The sequence below is a fragment of the Ochlerotatus camptorhynchus genome, unplaced genomic scaffold, assembly GCF_037179485.1.
Source record: "Ochlerotatus camptorhynchus isolate MF236.1 unplaced genomic scaffold, CSIRO-AGI_Acam_v1.1 ptg000222l, whole genome shotgun sequence".
NCBI lineage: Eukaryota > Metazoa > Arthropoda > Insecta > Diptera > Culicidae > Ochlerotatus > Ochlerotatus camptorhynchus.
Genome location: NW_027040712.1, coordinates 5,123,391 through 5,147,809, shown reverse-complemented (window position 1 = coordinate 5,147,809; position 24,419 = coordinate 5,123,391). Strand labels below are relative to the sequence as shown.

General features: G+C 37.5%; 1 protein-coding gene across 1 annotated transcript in view; it reads left to right on the top strand.

The window, feature by feature from the left end:
* Positions 1 to 24,419, top strand: part of Tmem214 (Transmembrane protein 214) — an 85,809-nt gene that overhangs the window by 59,768 nt on the left and 1,622 nt on the right. The window contains exons 5-7 of the mRNA XM_065225211.1: positions 17,643 to 17,960; positions 18,021 to 18,143; positions 18,219 to 18,349. Of these exons, the coding sequence (XP_065081283.1) occupies positions 17,643 to 17,960; positions 18,021 to 18,143; positions 18,219 to 18,349 (572 nt within the window). The remainder of the gene's footprint in view (positions 1 to 17,642; positions 17,961 to 18,020; positions 18,144 to 18,218; positions 18,350 to 24,419) is intronic.

The following is a 24,419-nucleotide window of genomic DNA, read 5'->3' as shown; positions in this document are numbered from 1 at the left end:
TGCATTTTTTTTCGCAAATTTTCTGACACACACACGTTGCTTACTTCTCAGTATCTTCTAACTTTCTCATAAACAATAAAAATCTGACTATAAGTCGCTAATCGTTATTCAAAGTTTTATTTAAAAAAAAACTTAAAAAATGCTCAAGTTGTGTTGTGAGTATATAATATTTCTCAAAGTGTGTCGCAATCAACGAAGAATTGAAACATATCTTTCCGATCAATAAATATCACTATTGGTCACTTTTGTATTTTTTTTAAACTTACTATTTAATCTCTATTTCCGTCACTACAGTCACTACTATTATAGCCAATACCCACTATCAGCCCTGGATACATATACAGATCATGAAATAAATACCAACTTACATTTGAAGCATATGCTATTTGCTTAATGTGTAGTACCTGGATTACAACGGCTGTTCCACGTAGGTGACTGCAGGTCGATTCGACTTTTACTTTTTTACCTGTTTACGCAATTTGGCAAATATTTACCCATATTCTTGTTTTCGTTCAATGTTGTTATGTTTCAAACAAAAAAACAATTTTTGTATGGAAAAACGGTTCGGATCAAAACGAGAATCTGGGGTATTATGTTGATACTTTTGTAATATAAACCATATGATTGTTGATCAATTAATTAACAGAATGATTGATTTTCGAGACAGATGTCGCTAGTAACAAAATGTTACGGTATATTATTTTGTATGCAGAAAACTGGCCACTGCATTTTTTTTCCCAATTGATAAATTAATAAACAAAAATTAAAAATAAAACAGTAAATCCACAGTGATCTATGTGAAAAAATGAAAGGGTAGTTCAAACCTATTGAAAACATCATGCACATGAATGGCCCATTCAGGGGCAATGATTCGTAAACAAACTGAAACGTACATATATGTTTACGCTACTTTTGAATATTAATAGCAAACGCTGAATTCCTGATTCATGCTTCAACTAAACAACCAAACAACGCATAACGCGCCTGTCTCAAAAATCTTCTCTGCTCCATCTCTTTCCACACGACACCAGCGAATGTACCTGTGTTCAATTGTATTCAGGGTGTATTGTTGTGCACCTGTAAATGGGTTACACAATTCCCAACTGTAAGTAAGCACTGGAGGTGCTCTAACCTGTTCAATTTACGACCGGTGTAAAACCTCACACTCTAGATATGATTTTTTTTTATTGCCCTATACATACGCTGGAAAGCTCCCACAACGCAGCATGCGGTACATGACATACTAACACGTACGCCGCTTGTCTTCTCCGATATAGGCAATGGGAGTTAACTGGAAGAACCTGAGACGCAATTACATCCGGCTCGTACTAACTGGAGTCACACAATCAATGCTATCTGTCTGCTGCCATTCTTTGTGTTTAGCACTTTGTTGTTATACTCACATTCACTGTTATCAGGATGACGTCGTCGCTTTGCTTTACTTTACTCGATCCAGACCCCATGCAGAATCGAGTTCAAAGTGCTGATATTAATTATATGTAGAAAGTGTACACACCAGAAAAGTCCAAAGACAGTTTGCAGGTGCGGTGGAATTATGTTGTTGCGTGTTTTTTGCGAATGGGATAAATAGAAAAATACGACAATTGCTTTGCCACCGACTTGCTCATAAGTTACACTGGCAGTGTAGATCAACTATAGTTGTGGTATTGGGTTAATTAACGACGTTATGTAATCAGGGTTCGTTTTGATGTGTACGTGTGTGCTGTGCAGAGAGCAGGTTTATGACAATTTCGCTAGTCTGATTCCATGGAACTTGGAAAGTGTTGACGGAACTCTGGGCACCAGATATGGGTATTTTACATATTAAATAGGATTTTATAGTTGACGCTTAGTTATTTTCCATGCTTTAATAAAGACCGTCTGCACATATTTTGCCATTGTCATTTTGATTTAAATTAAAGCTTCCCAAATTAGCATTTAGTGTTCTCTCATGGCGGAAAGGCATACAATTTGCAGATGTGGTATAAGCAGAATTAACACTTTTTAAAGAAAGACAGTTTAATGTCAGGAAAGTACCTTCATAAACTACCTTATTATGATAAACAGTGCTGGCGAATATAAGTCTGTACGTCTAAGTTCCTTTCAAGTGATTGGCAATCCGGAAGTCAGCTTTGCGTTTCCCTCATGTGGTTACCAACGATGACCATTTCAAAAAGTCCTATCCTTTGATCGATACTCATAATCGACTATGATAATAACAGCTATGCAAACAGATTTTGCGCTATTTTTACCACATAGTTTGATAAAGGACGTTTTTATCTAACGTCCAAAACATTAAATTCAACAAGGAAAGGTTTTGCATCTAAGTTGTTAACGAAATAAAGAAAACCGGTCAATGTAGATAGGACCATTTGAAATTTTTGTTTAGTGAGCAGTCGCTCCCGGTCCTTGGCTCCCTGAACGAAAGACTTGGGATTCCGCTTAAACGCTTTCACGACACGCTTGTGATCCTGATCACTAATAGAACATCCATTCTGAAGGGCCACCCACATTAAATCCGTTTGCGTTGCGTTGACGGTTAGACAATAGATTTAGCTGTCACTTTGCCGCAACGCGTCCGATCCGGATCTAATGTGCGTGGGCCTTGACTGCATTTCTCCTTCCGTTCGATGCTCAGAGTTTCGTAGTAACGTTTAATCACACGACCCACCGTTGACTGCACGATTCCGAGTTTTTTTTTCCGATGTCCCGATGAGAGAGTTGAGGATTTTCCAGGTGCTTGCGCAAAATTAATTCGCGACGTTGCTTTTCGGGTGACGCCATTTTTTCCAGCTTTCGAAGAACTGACAGCGATAAAAATACAGTGTAAACAATACACTCTAAACTACTTCTACCCAAATTTTCAAGAGAAAATACCCAATGGGTAATTTTCTACAGCGTTTTTTTCCGTGATACAATTTGATGTGGGACACCCTTTATTACCATTTTAGGTCAAAAAATAGTAGTAAATCATATTGTACGTGGGAAAGCTTGTAATGTTTTATTAATTATAAAACATAATAAATGGAAAATCAGAATGACTGTTGATTGTTCTTCTGTTTTTTAAGTTGCTTTTTGGCAAAAAGACTTCAGTTTTTCTTCCTCTGCCTTTCGGATTTTCCTTTTGTTTTACCATTTCCACTTCTTTCTTGGCGTTCTCGAATTTTTCCTCGTACAAACAATAAGCTTGACTGGTGGCCACAGAAGGTGATGAAAGCTTCTCCAGGCGCCGTTTAGTTGGGGCTTTCTTCGACGCAGATGGCATACAAAATGATTCATCAAATGCATCACGTGGTTCTCGATTTTCTTGTTGCGAATAACATTCCAACAAGGTTTCCAAGGTAGGCAAAGCCAGATGTCTGGTTGTTTCCAAAAAGAATAAAACATAGGTCAATTGGGTTCTTTAAGGGTATTGAGGTAAATGCATATTCGTAATCTGCATTAAAAGTGGAACCTAAACCGAAAATTTCATCAATTTGGGTACACTGGAACTATTTTAATAAGTACGAATACGTTTGCAAAAATCACCTTATTAGCTCCCCTCGATGTCACTTTATATGGAAGTCAGTTTGTTAGTTTAGTGTCAAATAGTTAAGTCATTATTTTGTTTTCAATCTTGATTTAAAAATCAAGATGAAAGTGTGTGGGTTCGAACAAAATATCAATGCTAAGAAAACGAAGATCTTTCAGATGATGTATAAAAACCGATACATTTTTTCAAAATTAAAGAACCCAATTGCAACAACATCCAAGCTTTTGACATACCTTCGGATTGTTCGAATCCGTGAAATACTGGCTCAACCAAGTCAGCTTGCGATACATTAGGTGGTGCATCCAGCGTTTCCCTAGCCTTTGCTCACACTTGATAGAGGTTCGTATCAATGACTGCTCCATGCCATTCTCCAATGGAATAACAGCTTTGGAATACCGTGCCGATTCAAATTTCGGACACTTAAACTCGAATTTCGGACACTTTTAAAAGTTGATTATCTCGGTCGAATATGATCCACATGTCTTGTAAATTTTAAATTTTTTTGACTAGTGCCCTCCACGATCATCTAACATTATTACTTTGTTTCTAACTGGATGTAATATTTAATTAAAAATGAAAGTGTCCGAAATTTGAATCGTCCGAAATTTGAATCGGAACGGTACGCTCAATTGATCAGGCGTTAGAAATGATTCAAGGCGATTCGTGAAGTATTCATAAGTCAAATAAACTTCCGCTGATTTCGTAGGTGGTACCGTTGCTTCCGATGGTACCGATGATTCCGCAATTGGTGCCGTAGCTTGCGTTGTCGGTTCTTCACTGCGTCCCCCGATAAGAGCTGAATAATTGACGGCATCGGGATCAATCAGGTATAGGCCACAACGCCTGAAGCCGTTTGTCAATGTCGATTGCAAGTTCGTCATGCAATCTACAGCTCGTATCAAAAGCGGTGCGATTTCTTTCCTTGGAAGCATTTTGCCATTGCTATCGATCCTCCAAATCCACCTAAAACTTGATGCCAATAGTTTTTGAGCGGCCGAAAAAAGCTGATGTCCAGTTGCGTAACTTGGGTGGAATTTGGTGGAAGATATATACGAATTACAACATTAGCGTTGGGGCTAACAGGGGCTAACTGACCAGCAGCGTTTCCCCAAAACAATGCAGTGTAAGATTCTCTATCGGAGTTTTCCACTTTTGCGTGAACGTGCTTTTGGCCGGAACCAGCCGAAATAATTTCCTTTGTGGGAATTGTTCTTACTGCTGTCTCGTCCAGGTTGAATATTTGTTCAAAATTCCTTAAAACATCGGAAAACCCTTCATCCTTAAAATATTCATAAATTTCGGTGAACCATGATCTTATTTGCGGTTCAGAAATGGCATCCCGATGCTTAGCTAAGGGGCTCGGTACCAGTGGTGAAATCTCCGGGTGACGATTAAGAAACGAATTAATCCATGTCCGACCAGGAACTCCGTCCGACCAGATGCCTGCCTGTGATGAGCCACGGATGCCTTCAGTCTATTTGTGTTTACCGGGAAACACCTTTTTGCACTATCTAGCAACCAGTCAGCAACTTGTTCTTCCTCAACAGTTGCAGGGCTGTTACAACAGGCGCGGATTTCGCGATTTTCGCGGATTTGTCGCGGATTTGAACTTTCAGTCGCGAAAATCGCGGAAACATTAAATGATGTCGCGAAAATCGCGAAGGGACTGATGTGCTGTCACAAAAAATGTGGAATTCATTGTAACCGTCCCGGATAATTTTGCTGTCATCAATTTTGTTGTTCATTTGGCTCTCCGTTTTTGACCGGTTCAAACCAAATACCCTGTAAATAATCGAAAAATGATCTCAATTCCATAAGTCACACCGGATTTACACGGAAATTCCCTGAAGTCTGTCCAATGTGAGACATTTTCCTTTTTTCCAATAAGAACATAGCATTTTTCGTTGTCAAATCATAAACGAATCGTATATAAGCGAGTAATTGCCATGTATACCGAATATTCTAGGTTCTCCAAATCGTCCTGGAGTTCAGTTGATTTGTTCTACTATAGCAACCAAGACTGCAATAATGTCTGTAGTATCGAAATATGTCCAAACAGATTCAAAGTGCCTATGTGGATTGTACCCGACCTATACGACCTACGTATACAAGATGTTATAGGTTCTGAAATCATTCTGTAGATCAGGTTATTTTTCTGTAGATCACCCAAGACTAATTCAATATCTGTAGTATCGAAATATGCCCGAACAAATTTGCATTGTCTATGTGGATCATGCCAAATGTTTTAGGATTTCCAAATCGATATTCGATACTACAGATATTATCCTAGTCTTTGTTCATCTAGTAAAACAAATCATCTGAACGACAGGACAATTTGGAGAACCTAGATCATCTGGTATACGTGGAAATAATTAAACATTATCCATATAGACACTATGAATCTGTTTGGACATATATTGATGCTCTCAGTCATGGTTGATCTAGTTGAATAAATCATCTGAACTCCAGAAAGATTTCTTCTTCTTCTTATTCGCATTTCAAGCTTATTGATTAGTGCATATTAGCTTATTGCATGCTCTCAACTTAGTGTTCTAAATGCACTCTCAAAGTTTTTAATTGAGAGCTTTTGATGCCAATACTAATGCATAAATTTGTATATTGTGTGGCTAACACAATCATACTCTATTCCCAGGGAAGTTGAGAAAATTTCCAGCCCGAAAGATTCCCTCGACCGGACCGGGAATCAAATCCGCCGCCTCCGGCTTAGTAATACCGTGCCTTTACTGACTAGGCTATGAGGCCCAGAACGATTTGGAGTACTTAAAACATCTGGTATACATGACAATAGTTCATGCATGATACACATAGACACTGTGCATCTGTCTAGAAGTATTTCGATACTAAAGATATTGTCCCAATCTCGGTTGATCTAGTAGATCAAATTGTCTGAACTCCAGGACGATTTGAAGAACCTTGAAAATCTGGTTTACTCGGAAATAGATCATGCATGATCCACACAGACACTTTGAATCTGATTGGACATATTTCGATACTACAGACATTATTGCAGTCTTGGTTGATCTAGTACAACAAATCAACTGATGTCCTGGACGATTTGGAAAACCTATAATTTCCGGTATACACAGTAATGAGTCGTGCATGATCCACAAAGTCACATTTATACGATTCGGCTATAATTTGACAACGAAAAGTGCTAGGTTCATACTAGAAATAAAAAAAAAATATCATGAAAATGTCTCACCATTGGGCAGAACCCAAGGAATATCCGTGTAGATACACAACCGCGACGTGACCAACAAGCGTGACTTATGGAACTTTGGTAATTTCTCGATTATGTGCAGGGTGTTTGGTTTGAATTGGTAAAAAATTGAGAAAACTAGAGCCAAATTAACTACAACATTTAGGACAGCAAAATTCGTCTCTGGTTAATTTTCAAGAAAATTTGCATTTCAAATGAAAATGCATTAATTTTTTAATAATGTTTCATCAAATCCAGGCCGGTATTATTAAATAGAATCTCATAATGTAAGAGTGTTTTATTATTTTCACTATTACTCAGAATTTATACTAAAGATGATACAATGTTATTCTTTTTTTTAATTCAAAGGTTACAAACGATACTCCTTTAGCTCAGTCGGTAAAGGCGCAGGTCCGTCCGGTCTATTAATTTTTCGGGTTGGAAAATTTCTCTACTTCCTTGGGCATAGGATGGTACAGGCATAGAAAGCTCTCAATTAAAATGTGAAAGTACTTCAAAGAACACTAAGGCAAAAATCTAATATGCTTGAAATGCCATGTATTAGTATACAAATGCTATTTGAAGTTATTAGTATTTGAAGTCGCGGATTTCTTTTGAGAAATCGCGGATTTCGCGGATCAATTTTATAAAATCTTGTAACAGCCCTGCAGTTGTAAGAACTGTTGCTTTTCCCGGGCTAACTTTGGAATAGCACACAGTTTTGAATTTGGAACTCAATTTGGCTGCTACATCCATTTTTTTTTGTCAATGCATATTTTTATGACCGGTTTTCTTTGAATCCATCTCGAAATCTGTTGATTGGAAATAGGAACAAGTAGACTCTTAAGGGTTCTTATTCCAGTCCATATTTATCACTCAAATCCGATGGCAAACAAGGAGGTAGTGCACAATTCATAGAAATGTTACCTGTAGTGTCCTGTGCTGGTGCTTTACAACAATGTTTTTGCCTAGATCAAAAATATGTAAAACTAAATCACTGATGTTCCGCGACAAATCTGTTGGATATTAAATGTTTTCAGCTACGTGAACGGAATTAGGCGCTGATTCGAATTATGGCGCATCACGGTATAAAAATATTAACAAAATGCAGTTCAGAATTTTGAACAACTTTGAAAAATCATGTCCAAGTCCTACACAAATAGCATGTACATCACAAATGTAAGTGTGAATTTCTTACCTCGTTTCTATATGCTTCTTGCAAGAAATGCAATGGCAATACTTACAACGGATTAAACGTGCTAGCAAGAGGATTCTATAGAACCACTGTATTCTTACTTTGTTCGAAAAGCTAGCGAACATAAGTTTCAGGGTAATTTGCCAAATATTGCAGAGCTAAGCACGTACTTTAGGTTATTTTGCATGTTTAAGAGATTGAAATCGTGATTGAAGTAAAAATTTCTCGAGAAACCATGGATGTGATTCATGATGCAATTACATTGCTCATCAGCAATTTATATTGGTTAAATCATTCTGTACAATAAAACTTTTGTATGTTCCTCAGAGTCCAATTGTTGCACGCATCATTTGCTTTAAAATTCTATTATTGCACACGTATCTAATAATTGCACACCCATAAAACATGGCTAAATGCATCTTTGAATGACATTATAATCATTAAGTGATTCTGTTAGATGATTAAACGTGCGATATCAGTTATTTTATTGATTTAAATGATGCGGTCAATAATCACAGCAAAATATAAGCAGCAGCTGGTTTATTTGAAACGTTGCATACCTTCAGGCGTTATCGCCATAGACAATAATTCAGGACCAAAAGTTCAAATGTGATCCAATTATTGAACATTCATATTTTTCTAAAAAATGTGCAAGGTTTATAGATGTATTGCAATTTAATTGAATTTTGAGCTTGTAATAGTTTTTTTTACAACTGAAGATTATTACCAGAAAAATTAAGAAATCGCCTAAAATCATATGAACAATGTCAAAAATATTTAAAACATGTAACAATATTGATGACTGATTAGAATGTCACTATAATCAAAAAAATTTATGGCCAGGGATAAATGCTGCACAATAAACAATGAGAAGTGTGCAATAATTGGCAAATTACCCCACATAATTATCTTAAAAACCATCCGACAACCACCTTACAGAATGTGTACATGTGGTGAAACATTATAAATTTTACATATGTTTTGTACAAATCTGTAGTAGAATCTTATATTTCCCGGTTGGTCTTCTCTTTGCTCTTGAGTAATGATAACGTAAAGTAATGATAACGAGTAAAGATAACGAAAACCTTAATCTAATTGTGAATGATTCAACGGGTTTCTTCAGAGCTCTTTTTAGCTCATGATCATAATAATATTTCAATGTTGTTCAATGAATCCTAACAAATTTCAAAGTCCTAAGCACCTGATGTTTTCAAACTTCAAAATTTTCAAAGATTGGTATCTCGAATAATTTAGTTGGTCTCATATACTTGAAAACTTTCAATGTCTCAGAGTCTTGTTAATGTCTCCATGTCCGGGATATGTATTTATTTTTTATATCTGACGTATCGAGTATTTTTACATATTTCAGATTTCTTTGCACAATTAAATCTAGCAAGAAGAAACATGATAACGATCTGGAATTGCATCCAATTGAGTTGACGTCTTCAGTGAAGTTTCTTGGATTAATTAGGACTACAATTTGGTGGATAAAAATAAAAGTTTTGGCCGCGCAGATGGCGCAGCGATACAAACTTTTTTTATTTCGCAAGATGGGGAATTGCTGTCTTCGACAAAGTTGTTGACCGTATTGTGCATCAGCACTACAGGAAAAAAAAAATACAATGAAATTTCGATGAGAATTGGCATAATCCAAAGGTTTTTCCGAAGAGAGCTCCTAAGGGATTATGGAAAGTATTCCTAAGGAATTCCGAGGAAACTATAAAGTAATTCTGAATAGAAATTCAAAGGCTTTGTGAGGAAAGCTTGAGACAAATACTTAAGCAATTTAAAGGTAGCTGTAAGTAGAATTACATGGTAATTGTGAAGAGAATTTAAAGGGGATTGTGAGGAAATGTCGAGAAGGATTTCAAAGAATCTCTGAGAAGAACTCGAAGAGAATTCAGAGGATAATTCCAAAAAATATCGAAAACTCCACAACTCCAAATAAATTTTGACAAGAATCTCATAGCAATGCTGACAACATCTTCTTGGAATTTTGATAATAATTTGAAAGGGATCTGAATCTGAAGTTGATTCGATTCCAAAGGAATCCTAAGGAGAATTTAATATTTCCAACAGTGTCAATGAGAGGTTATTTAGCAGTAGTTTTGAGTTTAATTTCATGGAAGTTCAAACTCACAACCTCTGAGTGTATGGATATTTTAGGGAGAATTCAACAGAATTAAAAAAAAATATTTGTAGCGGAATGTTGGGAAAATTTGACCGAAATCATGATACAAATTATAACGGGAATTTAAAGAAACATTCGAGAAAAATTTTGAAACAAAAAACACAGAGGAATTTCTGAAAATATTCTGAGGATCGAAAAGAAGAATTTATGATGAGTATGTTAAGGAAATCCTGACAATCTCCAAGGGCATCCTGAAATGCGTTCATAAAGAATTCTGACAAGAGATCCAAAGGAATCTGAATTGGATAAAAGTTTCATACATTCCACAGACTGAAGGCATTCCGCAGGCCTTGCAAACTCATTCGGCGATTCGTTGAATGAGCACCACTGCTCTAGTGGATAGAATAATCTAAAATTAGTTTGATTTGGAGAACGTAGAAATGGATCTTAAATGATGTACAATGAGCATAGTTTTGCTTGAATTTACTTACCTATGTATCGTTGCTGAGGATATCTCGTAGGTTTTGGTTAATCTATAGGGTGAATATACGTTCATATCACGATCCGATGTTATGGCATATGCCAGAATGCAGAATGCCCTTACCCATCAAGTGAGCTAGACAAAGGAGTGCGCATTAATGGCCCTTCGCTTAATTTCACTTCTGTTCAATTTTCACACTGCCGTACTCTAGCGGAACTATCGATCTATGCTCTTCAGAACTTTCTCTAGCTTATAAATTATCGCACTAAAGCTTCATGTTGATATTAGTATAGCATTTTCCCCCAACTCTGTAATCTTAAACTTCATGTATGAATTTGATTGAACCGATAATAGCAATTTGTTTTGTTCTAAAAAAGATGAAGAACAGATGATTTTTTATCAATGGGCCTCAAATGGTTCCAAATTGGGTCCTGATTAGTCTCCCAAAATTTAAACTCATTTGGTAAGAAACTGAAGTTTATATGGAAATTACTATGGGAAAACCAAACTTTTTATTCGTTGTCTTCTAGCCTTTTTCCATATCGTACTGTTAACATGTTCTATCGCTATTATTATGGGAAGTTTTCTCAGCCAAACGTCAAATTAAATAGTTTTTAATTGTTTAAGAGATTGATAATCTTATGGCATGATTAAGCAACTGTATCATGGGCAACACTGTATTCTGCAATGCCATGATTTTTGTCCACTATTGGAGGCGCCAGAAACACCAACCAACCTGCTGAACAGTTGATTGAGCATAATCATAAGACATCAGTGACTTGAATTATTAATAACTTTTGTTCTTTACGTTCGATCGAAAAATGGTCTTCAACAAAGTTGTAGCTGAGAAAATTTTCAACTTGCGCAGCTACCATTTTGAAATTGATATGATCAAAATTTTTGGTTTTTTCCCATAGTAACTTCCATATACATTTCAAATGGTTTGTGTCAAGTCAGTTTCTTACTAAATGAGTTCAAATTTTGGGAGGCTAATCTGGGCCCAATTTGGAACCGTTTGAGCACTGTGGAGTGAAAATTTCAAATTTTGCATCAGTCTGGGGCCCAATTATTAGATCCATAGGCCAACATTAGAGCCTTTTCCCCTATAATTTTAACTCTTGGACGTAGTTAGGCGGACCATTATTTAGAAAATTAAGTTCTTTGAATCCGTCATTTTACGATTTAGTCCACAGTAGTCAGTTTTCTTACTACATAGGGGAAATGGATGTAATGTCGGCCTAAATGCCCATAATTTGGGCCCATACATAAACTCAGCAATCGACTAAATTTTCAATAGCGACCAAAATATCCATTAGTACCGTCCCAAAAACGCGTTCATCTAGATAAAATTGATAAATTGAAGATTTTTAGCGATGGGCCCAATTTTAGATCCATAGGCCAATATTAATGCCATTTCCCCTATTTGCACGATCACAAAACTGACGATCTACTAAATGTATAGAGCTGAAACAGCTACCTAATGTTTACTACAGTACGAAGAAGCATACACCAAGGTCAAATTTCAAATCTACAATGCTTATGGATGATAAAATCTGTGTCCCTCAAAACGCGAAGTGGTGGAGCACATCAGGCTCTGCTGAACCTTGTCTTTAATAAAACCTTCTTATCCGCATTTCCATAGCTGCATGCAATGTAACAAAAGGCGTTATTGATTTTGATTCCAAATTAAATTCACACAGCCAATGCGCACATTGTGCTGATCATGCATTGTTACGTATCTTTGCTCGATTTAAGCCGCTTCCTGAAGTGTACGCCAGCGCAACATATATAGGCACATTGTTGCTATTCAATATCATCCTCGATTGATTTTGCTTTACGCGATAATAGACGGCTGCTGAAGCTCTTGAAGAGTAAGATCTTAGAATGATTGTAGCGAAGTAACTCCAAAATTCGCGTTAAAGCAACGGTTAATCATGGGCTTATCTAGAATCAACCTTTATGATGAACGCATCATCGCACCCACTAATCAATATGCAGTCGTATCGCATCACCTCGTGTACATGCAGCACATAGCACCAGAACTAGCAACAGCAGCAGCAGCAGCAGTAGCAGAATAAAAGCAGTATCGAAATTGACTGACGGCGTGTGTTTGTAAACCAGTCGAACATCATCGACGACCGACGCAGAGCTGCACTCACTCGGCAACTGCTCTGCAAAACTCGTAACGACTTTTGAAACCACCAGCAGCATTGATTGCCTACTGACGTGAATAAGTTGCAAAGAAGATCAAGTGTTTCTACAGCGAACGATTAGAGCACACAAGAGTCAGTCAGTGAGTGCAGCAGCATTAGTTGTTCAATCTCGACACTTGCAAAGACCAATTCGGTTCATCTGCGTGGCGGTCAGGTCTTATCTCCAAGCTTTTTTTTTCGATAGATTGCAACGGGACGCACCACCATCAAACCAATTTGGGCGGGATAAACAGCATAAGCTTGGCTCGCGCACATCCATTTACACCTAAACCTTCATCTTGAAGTGGATCTCGCTGGTACCACCGTAGACTTAGGCTCAGTGTACATACAGTAACTAGTGTGATTAGTGTTCAGGAACAGCTAGGGATACTTCGGAGAGATAATGGCACCAAAGGCAGGAGAAAAGAAGAACCAGAACAAGAAGGCACAGAACACAAACAAAGACAAAAAGGTAAATATTGTGCTGATCTCATTTTATCTCTGCTCCTTGGTGTTGGAGCTCCTTCATGGGGACGGGAATGATGAACATGGGTGGTTGTTAATGTGTGTCAGTAACCTTGTTCAATCAATGTATGTACTGTAGTTTATTGGCTGTGAGATCATGCAAACGTGGATGCTTGGAAAAATCTTCGTTTTATACATTGATTGTTGAGAATTGATTTGTAATTGAATGATAGTGCTCAAATTGCCCGAAAAGGGTTTTTTCTTCGTAAAACCGCTTATGAAAAACTTTTTGTACAACATTCTCACCATTAGAGCGATCTATACTAGAGAGGGTCTAGTATAAGAGAGGAGCGGATTCAAATCAAACTGCCTTGGCAACCTATGCTTAGGTGCTTTCTTGCAACACTGCCAATGCAACAGTTCGTTTGGCACATCTGGACTAGTTCCTCTCTTATACTAGACCCTCTTTAATCTATACTATTCTTTACTCCTTAGGGAGCATACAATGAGTACGTTATGCGAAATTTAAGAAAAATCATCCCCCCTCTATCCTTGCGGTACGTTTTTGCTATACCTAATGCATTGCATGCACACATTTCTAAACCTCCTTTTTCCTTATAGCGTGACGTACTTAATAGATGCTCCCTACTTTGGTGAATTTTGAAGATGTAATTTTTAGTGTTGGGAAAATATCAAAAAATCAAATCTCGCCAATGCCCAAGATCACGCTTGATTTTCGTAGACAAAAATCAACAAGCAAACAACTGCGGTTGATTTTGCAAGCTGTGATATTGCAGCTCATAATATCAAGCTAACAAAATTCACCAGCTGCAAATCTCAACAAACTGTGGTGAGATTGAGTTTCATGGTTTTTGCTTCACACACGAACGCAACCGAAACTTCCATAACGGCTGGCAGCCAGGGCCCCACAAAGTCTATTTCAATCGGAAATCATCAAGTGACGATGAAGCTGTAAACCATCCCTTTCGATCAGTTTTCATGCTGTTTGTTTTGGCTTGACTTGTGTTCATTTCTTCTTTCATTGTCAAATGAACTTACTTTTGCATTGAAGCGAAGCTTTTCGATCCAAATTCGCGCAGTTTTTATGACTTTTGTTGATTGTTCACTTGGTTCATTTAAGCGTATGCGCATAGATCTGTGCACGTGGATGTCAAATTTATCATTGTCGGGTGGTTTGTTTACCCATCAATATGGGTATTTTTTAACCGGGTGACGCATAGAGATCGAAAATTGAATGCGACACCATTTTGAAATCCAAGATGGCGCCTTCCAGTTTAATAAAAAGTGGGAAATACTGTCAAATACCTATCAATAAAGGTATTTTTGGAATCACGATGATGTCTAGAGGATGAAAACCGATATCCGACGCTATTTTGAAATCGAAGATAGCGGCTTCCGACTCAATAAAAAGGGGAAATACAGTAATCAGTATGAAGTCTACAGATCGAAAATTGATATTTGACGCAATTTAGGAATCCAAGATGGCGGCTTCCGATTTCAGAAGAAATGAGAAATATTGTCAAATACCCATCAATATAGGTATTTTTGGAATCGGGATGGCGTCTAGAAGCCGGAAATCGATATCCGACGCCATTTGAAATCTAAGACGGCGACTTTCGATTTGCGGAAAAGTGTCAAATACCCTAAAATATGGTTATTTTCAGAATGGGATGAGACATAAATGCCAAAAATTGATGTCACATTTAAATCCAAGATGGCGGCTTTGGTTCAGAGAAACTGTGAAATACTGTCAAATACCGATCAATGTGGGTTTTTGGAATCGGGGTGACATCTAGAAGCCAGAAATCGATGTCCGAGGCCATCTTCAAATTCAAGATGGTGGCTTTCGATTTCAGAAGAAGTGTCAAATGGCCTGCAAATGGCATCAAATATCGATTTACAGCATCTACGCGTCGTTACCGTTCCGAAATATCCATATTGTAGGGTATTTGACGGCTTCTGAACCCTGATGGCTGCCTTTTTGGATTCTAAAATGGTATCTGATACCGATTTTTCGAGAATAACCATAATGTAGGGTATTTGACACTTTTTCTAACCCCGATGGCCACCATCTTGAACTCCAGAATGGCCTCGTTAATTTAATTTTCGTTTAACATAAAATAATATATTATTACTATATATAATCCGAATGCCATACCTACCAGCATCGATATTGTGCGAATACTATATTTTGATGCTTGACAAGTCGAATGAGCCCGAATTGAAGTGAAAGTGGAAAAAAACGAAGGACGTAGTTTTCTAGTCAACGTTTTCTATAGTATTATCTTTCAATTGGATAAAAATAATCCGCAGTTCCTTTAATCGTATGCCAAGGAGCGCTGCCCATGAGCTTCAGCACAAATTCCTTGGCGATGATGTTGGCCACTTTTGTCCAGTCTTTTTCAAATTCTTCGATTGAATTCATGTCTCCGTAGATATCCCTTGGAAAGAGCCCAAAAAGCTTCGATTGATTGAGCCTCGGACAATTCGGAGGATTCATCTCTTTTGGCACGTGCACATTGTCTTTCGAGTAGTGCATTGACACCAAATTGGATCAAAATAGTACTGTGCCATCATGTTGACGGATCATGGACCACAGACGCCGATTCAAATACTCCCGAACGTAAATATCAGTGTTCATCGCCTCCTACGTCACAAATGGCTTTGACAACTTGCCACACTCACATATCGCTTGCCAAACCATGGCCTTCTTACCAAATTTTCGGTAAAAATTATCTTATCGGCATCGTCGACTTCGTGACCATCACGGACTGTTTAGTATTGGTCTCCCGGAAGCGTCTTGTAGTCAAATTTGACTTAAGTTTCATCGTTACTCTTCGATGTTCTCAGTTTTTTGGCCAAATCAAGAACAGACACACTTTTCTTTATAATGAAAGCTTAGGTGATCTTCTGGTCCACCGGTCCCGGTTTACAGACAGATTTCGGTGTGTCTTCGAAGGTAACTTCTTCACCGAACTTCCGGATAGCGGTTCGAACTGCTCCGATACTTACTTCCTCAATTTTTGCCACCTTCCTTACTGATAGGATGAGAATAGTGCACCATTTGCGCGCGATCTGTTTGTGCATTTCCGGGGAAATACTTCGCATTTTGATTATTTTTGTTAAAAAAATGCACTTTGTGCACACAAACTTGTTGAGCAATAAGTAAACAACAACAACCATCGATCAACAGCTGATACACTTCATCGGGGTAGAAATGGCGGCGAGTTGAAAGTGTGCTTATACTTTTTAGGACACCCTATAGTAATTTTCATTTAATTCCATTACGTTATTTGCTTATCCTTGTCAGATTCGCGTATTTTTTCAACAATGTGCAGCCTTGTTCAGTGTCTTGTACTAATACTCGACTGAAGAAACCTTTGCAACCTCCAATTTCCATGGTGTAGATACGGTTCGCAAAATCGTGATGTTCTCCGTCGTCAATTGGGGATCCTCGGTGAAGATATGTTCTGCAACCTTTGATTTGAAATCATATGTTAGTCCTTTTTTCTCTTGCTTTTTGACCTTACTGCCGTTATATGCATAACTGTCCCATGTTCTATGCAATCCTTATGCACCGTGAGACTCTTATGCGATAACGGCAGTATATGACCTTTAAATATTGTTGCTAAAGTTCTATTGGTTTGTCCTACATATACTTTTTACAATGATTACAGCTTATTTTATATGCACCTGGTTTACTCCCAGGCTTCGCTACTCCAAAAAAGCGTTAAACTTTACATGTCACTTATACTGCTTTTTTAAATATTTTTTTTTCAAAGCTCAATTGCGTTAGCTTTGCGGAGCCGTCATTCAATGTACATTGACAAGTTTTTTATTACTTATGTTAGTAGAACGGGGGCCGAATCAATCAATTACTACTTGTCATCTTTGATTGACAAGATAACGAAAATCTTTCATCGTATCTTACACGCTAAAGTATAAGAACACACGTATTATTTGTCTACGATGAAATCACACATATTTTTGTTATTTTCTACTCGATTGGACGAAATAAGGTAGGCCGAAGTAACGCTAGCTTTGCAACTTAAGCATTTTTTAACAGCCTGATGATGACACAATTTCCCCTAACATACTACAGCAAATTTGTTTCCGAATACATCGAGCTATCTATCACCGTTTACCAAGTATTGTTGAACGGTTCATTCCAATACCAAGCAATGCCCTCGTGCACTCATTGGTGGGGAGGTGCAAATATTAACACGCGACTTCATTCATATGTGCCAATCTTGCACAAAAAAGAAGCAACAAATATTCATTCCCATAATTGGGTCTCCATTTAATTTTGATTAGCTCATAGCTTGAATCATCACCGACCGAGGAATTATTTGCACATATATACTAACGTACTTCTACGTCGTCTTTTTCTTTCTTTCTTCTGCAGCAGGTGCAAGACAAAGTTTCCTCGAAGAAGAACAAAGCCGCCAAGTCCAACAAGTCATCCCGATCGGGGGCGACGACGGTATGCTGTAGTTTTCTGTTGGCCACATTCCTGCTGTTCGGTCTGACCGGTGGCCTGATCGGTTTCGACACATACCGGGCGGGTGGCAAATTCGAAAACTCCCACACCGGACAGCTGCTGAAGCAGGCTGGCCTGCTTCCGGCTGTGCAGGACGCGTGGACCTGTACGCTCAAGTACAGTGCACGGGGCTTCAAGTGGACCGAGGAGCACGTTCCCGTCTACTATGGGCAGGCGAAAAAGGTAAGGCTGTTGTTTGTGTTTTGTTTTCGTGGATCATTAAATTGATTTTGTTTCTTTTAGACCGTTGGACCATACGTAGAATTTTCGATAGATTTCAGCAAAATTCTATGGAATGGTGCCAAAAAGGGCTTCGGCAACGTGAAACTGCTGGTTGAACAGAAAACTCCAGTGGTTGCTGATTTCGTAAGTACCGAATGGGCTTGGAATGCGTTATGAACGATTTTATGGTGACATTTTGTTTTCTCATTGTTTCGATAGGTTGAGCAATACGCTCCAGGGCTGCCGAAGAAAATTGGCGACTTTGCTTGTTCGTCGTGGACTGCTGTCAGCACGTTTACGGTCAACACCTACAACCATAGCTGCGAGTTCTTCAAAACCAAGGTGTTTGTGTAAGTGTGAAGTTTGGCTGCTTACTGTGTGAAAATGCGTCTGGCGTGTGAATTCCGGTATACACGTTCTTCCTCGGTTACGTGCTGCATCGAACTCTGAATGGGGTTTTTAAACTTTCTCCCTTGTTTCGTTTTTGTAGATACCATAATAATCGGAATTGATCTCATCCAGAGAGTTCGATGCTACATGACTCCGATAAAATTCGATTGTTTGTTCTTTGTACGTTTTTCTGTGTGTGCCAAGTAACACGCTTGATTCAACCCTTATGTGACTGGTGGCCAACTTTACAATTTGGGATGAATGTGTGTGAATAAAACGGCAGGTATTCCTTACCAGTCACATAAGGGTTAATTTTGCTCCTTGGTAGCTATCCACAAACCACGTGTACAGTTTTAAAGCAGATTAGACCCTCCCCCACCTTTCCCTGCGTGGACAATCAGTCATACATTTTTTTAAACTGTTATCCCCCTTCCTGTACTTCAAAGTGTAACGGTTTCATGTTCAGTTTAGCATCTTGTGGGTTGAACATTTTCTCTAGTTCCATGGCCATATACATTGTGCATTGTGACAGAAATTAAATAGCAACAAATATTAATCAATTTATTTGAGCAGTTTAAATTGCTATTTCACTCGAATCTACATTCATCAAGGAAAGTTGTCAACAATTAGGTCATTCAAAAAAAATCGCAATGTTAGCTACGCTATTTTTTAAATAGTTTCCAAGTAGAAAGTTCCACTGAAATTGGTTGACAAAGTAGTCGGACTAAATATCCGAACGCCTCCAGTAAAATGTGTAACGGCAAACTTGCAAGGTAAATGTAAAATTGTCTTTTTATACAAAATGTAGGTCAACTTTTTACACTTTTTCATGTGCATAGAATGGGAATCGATTTTTAGTGATTTTTGCTATGGACCAGTTTTCATTCACTCCTATTGTAATTGATGACATGTTTTTATGTTCAAGATCCCCGACGAAAACTTTGTGTAGAAGTATCAAACTGCAGGGATTTTTTTTTTCTAATCGTGCAGATCTTGGAATTCAAATGTTTAGTATTTAATTCATTATAGCATGCACCCCATGGGATGATTTTAGCCGAAAGAAATTATGAACCTCTGTACAACTAAATCATCTAAAATATTAAATACATTTAACAGCTCATAATAAATAACACCGACCTGGTCCCAAACACACAGCATAACCTTTGCATGCTAGTATCATAGAGGTAACTAGTTGCTAGTATTGATAGTCTGAAAGGGAGGATACCAATAACAAAGCAACATTTTTGGCTGAAGCAAAAGATAACAAACTTGACACTTGAAAATGGGATTACGCAAGTGTGCGTGTTATAAACGTCAGAAAGGTTAATATGACGCAAAAAATAAATCACTAATGTGTCAAAACGGTTTGTTTACCATATGTCTAAACTTGGTTTATGACGTTTTCGATTTGTCAGTCGACATATCACTTACTGTTGGAGCCATCTTTTGACAAACAGCGGGAAATTAGTTTCGCACCTAATAATATTTCGATTTATCATAGAAGACCTATTGAGTTTTCCCCAAACGTTTCGACTTATGACGTTACGTACTTTTGGAAGTTTCTTCTAATTTCCTTTGAAAGATTTTTCAGACATCTCTCTGGAGTTTTTTTTAAACTTTTTTCGGAAGATTCTTCCAACTTATCATGATAGTTTATTTTCTATATTTCCCTAAAAGAATCTTAGTGCCACTCCAGGAAATTGATTCTAGTTTTTTTGGAATGTTTACCTCACATTTCTTCCATCTTTACGGGTAATCTTATTCCAGTTTTATTAAGTTGTTTTATATGACTTCCACCGGATAGTCCTGCAACTTTTCCTGGAAGTTAATTCCGATTTTTCTATTCTTGGTCTGACTGACATTGGTGTATTCTAAAGATTTATCTTGAAAGCTCCTTCCAAGTTCCCTCAGTGGTCCTGCTGAGATGCCCCGAAAATGCCTGCCGACTTGTTCTGGAAGTGTATCTAAACCTTTTCTGAATGTTTCTTCCGACTTACTCCAAAAAATTCTTCCGTCTTGGATGTCGGGAGTCTGTCAGCTTCCTCTGGAAGTTTCTTGCTTTCTATTTTCTAACTGCTCTTGAAGCTCATTTCAACCTCTCCAAAAAGTTGCCATCATTATCCATTCGAAATTTATTTTCTTTTATTGATAGTTCTTCACAGAGTTGATTTTCCGGGAATGTTATTTTTGGAATTTTTCCGGAAGGAATGTATATTTAGCATGCAGTTTCCGCTCTAAATCGAATAACTTCCAAAAAATTTGGTGAAATTAGTGAAAAATCATGACCAGGATGTCGCACTGGTACTTCAATAAAAATAGATTTATTTTTTTTATATTTGGTCATGTTTACAAACAAGCCCCCTCCCTTCACGGAAGAAATTTCTAAAATTCTGGAGAAGTGTATAAAATTCTGGAGAAGACCAAGAAAGGCCTCTGAAGGCTCATAAAACATCTATAAATGTTCCATTGAGGTACTTCTCGTTGGAATTTCCTAGCTACAAAGTATACCAATTTCCCACTCACAAGTCCATCAATTACAGGGCTGGTAGCACTTTTTTCATCAAAAAGACACTTAAGTCACTGATTAAAATTGACCAATGTAATTTATACAATTACATCTTGATTATGTAATAAATTGATGTGATAAAGATTCTTTGAAAACGAGCGTTTGAAATCTGACTTCTTGGACGACGATAAAAAAAAAACAAAATAGAAAAGATGTCCAAGGCTCATGGCATTGAATGAATGAATTGAATAAAGACCATGATGAAAAGTTGTAGGGAACTTATTTAAAGGGAGTTCTGGGTACAATGCTGAGGAAAACATCAAGCCAAAGCTGCTTTCCAAGTAGATTTCCAAGAAACACTGAATAGGATTAAAAGGAAATTTTAATGAAAATGCATAGCAATATCTAATGTCACTCATCTAAGGAATTCTGAGAAAATTTTGGAAGATAATTCTGAGTATTATTTCATGATAATTCCTAGCAAGGCAATTCAAAGGAGAAATTCATGGGAATTCTGAGGATCATTTTAGAAGTTTCTGGGAGAAAAATAATCCGGATTTAAACTCTCCTGAGAGTTTTCGGAGAATATGCTGAGCTATGCTGCTGAGGATAATTACAATTAAATCTGCGAATAATTCAAAATAGTTTCGAGAAGCATTCCAAGTTTTGACTTGAATGCCAAACTCATTTTGAGAAAAATACAGAGGGATTTGTGAGGAGAACTTCAAGGATTTCAAAGTTGTGAGTAGAATTCCAAGCAAAGGAACTCTGAATTTTATTCATTGAAAATTCTGAGAATAATTCCACTTGAATTCTGAGGAGAAATTTAAGGAAAATTCCCTCCAAGGAAATTCCTAGGTATATTCCATGGTAATTCCGGTGATATTTTTTTTTTTTTAATAATTCAAAGGAGAGTTCCGCGGAGTTAAGAGGAGCGTTTGAAAGAACTTATGGGACACATTCCACGAGAATTCTTAGCATAGTTCCATGAGAATTTCGGAAGAATACTACGTGAATTTTCAGAAAAAAAAAATTCGGGAAATTCCCATGTTTCTGCTAGAATTTTTTATATTTTGAAGATAATTGCAAAGAGTGTTATGCAGAAGATTTTCAAAAGTATTATGGAGCAAATTATAAGGAAATAGCAGAGATAGGTCTAAAATGAACTCTGAGGATTTTCAAGCCGTGGAAACTAACGATTTTAAATTGGCTCACTACTTGACTAGAAAATGTACGCTCAGTCATTCAAGACAAGGATTGAGTACCATCACGGGAGAACGTGTTGACTGAGCGCTCGGCTGTCAGTGACTCGTTTACTTCCCAATCATTCAGACTCTCACGAGGCAGTGAATGATAAGGCAGCTGGCTGTTCATATTCATATGAAAATTACTCATTGAACCTGACTACTCTTTAAGCGACACCGGTGGTGTAGTGGTAAGCATGATTGCGGTGCCGGCGGGATTTACTGAGGCATAAAATCGTTGGTCCCCGATTCATGAGATGGGTCGATAGGTAGGATCCAGGTATGGGAGCTGTTTCCCTGGCGTCGGTAGCGTTGGTACTCAGTACGGAAAACTAAATCGACGGAAAACAAACCAAAGAAATAAAAAAACCCTGACTGCTCTGGACATGGACATATTTGAAACGCTATCTTGTGAAATTGAAACAAATTAAATGTCTGAGAATTTTTTGTTTATAAACTTTGGCGCTTTGAAAATTTTTAAGACTTGAATTTGAAACTTTAAGACTTTAATATTTTTTATTTTTTTTATCTTCAGTGAATCGGGAAATCTAGAAAACTGGAAAATCTGGGAATAATTTGCGAATTCCGTTGACAAATCGGGACAAATTTTAGGATTTCAGGACTTGACAAAATTTCAAGACCGTTGGACTGGACTACATTTTCAAGATACAGTCATTTGGATGAACATTTAAGAGAATTTTAGATTTTTTTCCAGAGCAATTTTGTGCAAATTTTAAAATCAATTCTATAGAGATAACATCATGATATTTAAGAGAAAATGCCCAGGGAGTTTTGGGATGAACTCTAATGGTGGTAAACCCCAACCGGTATTATCCTCGGATTAAATCCCGATTAAGAATGTTCGACTGCTTTGATGTCGTCTTAAGAGTTATAGAGAATTCGTTTATTATCGTTAAAGTGCGAAACCGAACTTTTTGTCAGTGTGAACCTCAACCTGAGCTAGGTTTATAAAACAAACCAGCAAATTGACGTTTGTCAGAAAACAAGCAAACCCAATCTTGATACCAGAGCCAGGTTAGAACTGAATAATAAACGAATTCGCTATTAATTAATACGACTCTAAGACCACCCGCACCGGTGCGTTGCTATTCAGGCTGTTAGTTTGACAACCGTTGCCGTTGCTATTTTAGTTAGCAACCAGGTTTCGTGCCTGTCGGTGCTATCACGATTGTTATTTTATGTTTTTAATGTTGCAGATCATCCAAGCAGAGTCGGTATTATTTGATAATCCGAGTTGGAGCTTACCGCCATAACAGAGTTTTGACTACCCAACAAACAATTTGACAGTGAGCATGCATAAGAGCGTAAACGCGATTTTCGATTTACTTCGCCGATTTTCTCTTTAAATTGCTACAGCTAATGGAAGCAGTTTTCTTAAATTTGTCCAATACAGTGCTGTAACAGGTTGTATTGGCCATCAAAAGCAACAACAAACACACCTAGAAATGTTAATCCAAGCGAGTTATTAACAAAAGAGAAAATCGACGAAGAGAATCGATCATTGCGTGTACACCCTTATGCATGCTCACTGTCGAATTGGTGCTTATTCAAAGCTGAATAAGCATATTTTTGCCTGAACAAGCTGTTATTCTGCATCCAATACTTGTTGGGTAGAACTCCAAGTCAATTGTGTGAGTTCATAGTATTTTTTTAGTAGCTCCGAGGAAAAATCCATGACGATTGAGAAGAGGATTCCAAGGAAATCCGAGAATAATTTCAAAGGCGTCTTGAAAAGAATTTCTAGATTATTTTAAGAAGCATTCCAAGTGAATTTTCGGACACATTTAGAGAAGAACTCCTTGATCATTTTGAGTACAATTTTAACAATTCTGAGATGGATTGCATGGGAATTCTAAAGAGAATTCAAACGAATTTATAAAAAAAAATGGAAGAGAGCTACGTCCAAGTTGTTCTGAATAGTATTCGCAATCTATTTCCTAGATTTGGTGCAAGTTGAGAAATATTTAAATTTTTAGCAAGCAAATGAATAGGTTCGTTTTGTTTTCCATCGATTCTCCCATACAAAATTTAAAATTAACCCGCAATCCAGATCATTACCAAATTTATTCAAATTTGTCACCGATGTTGATGACTTCAATACACATCGGAAGAGCAGTGGGGAACAGGGGGTTGTGATCCACCATGCAATGATAACCCACCCTAATGTACATACTAGGAAAAAATGGACATGGAAACAGATAAAAGTAACAAAACATTGAGGTACTTTATTTGAAAATTTGGATCCCCCTATAAATTGTA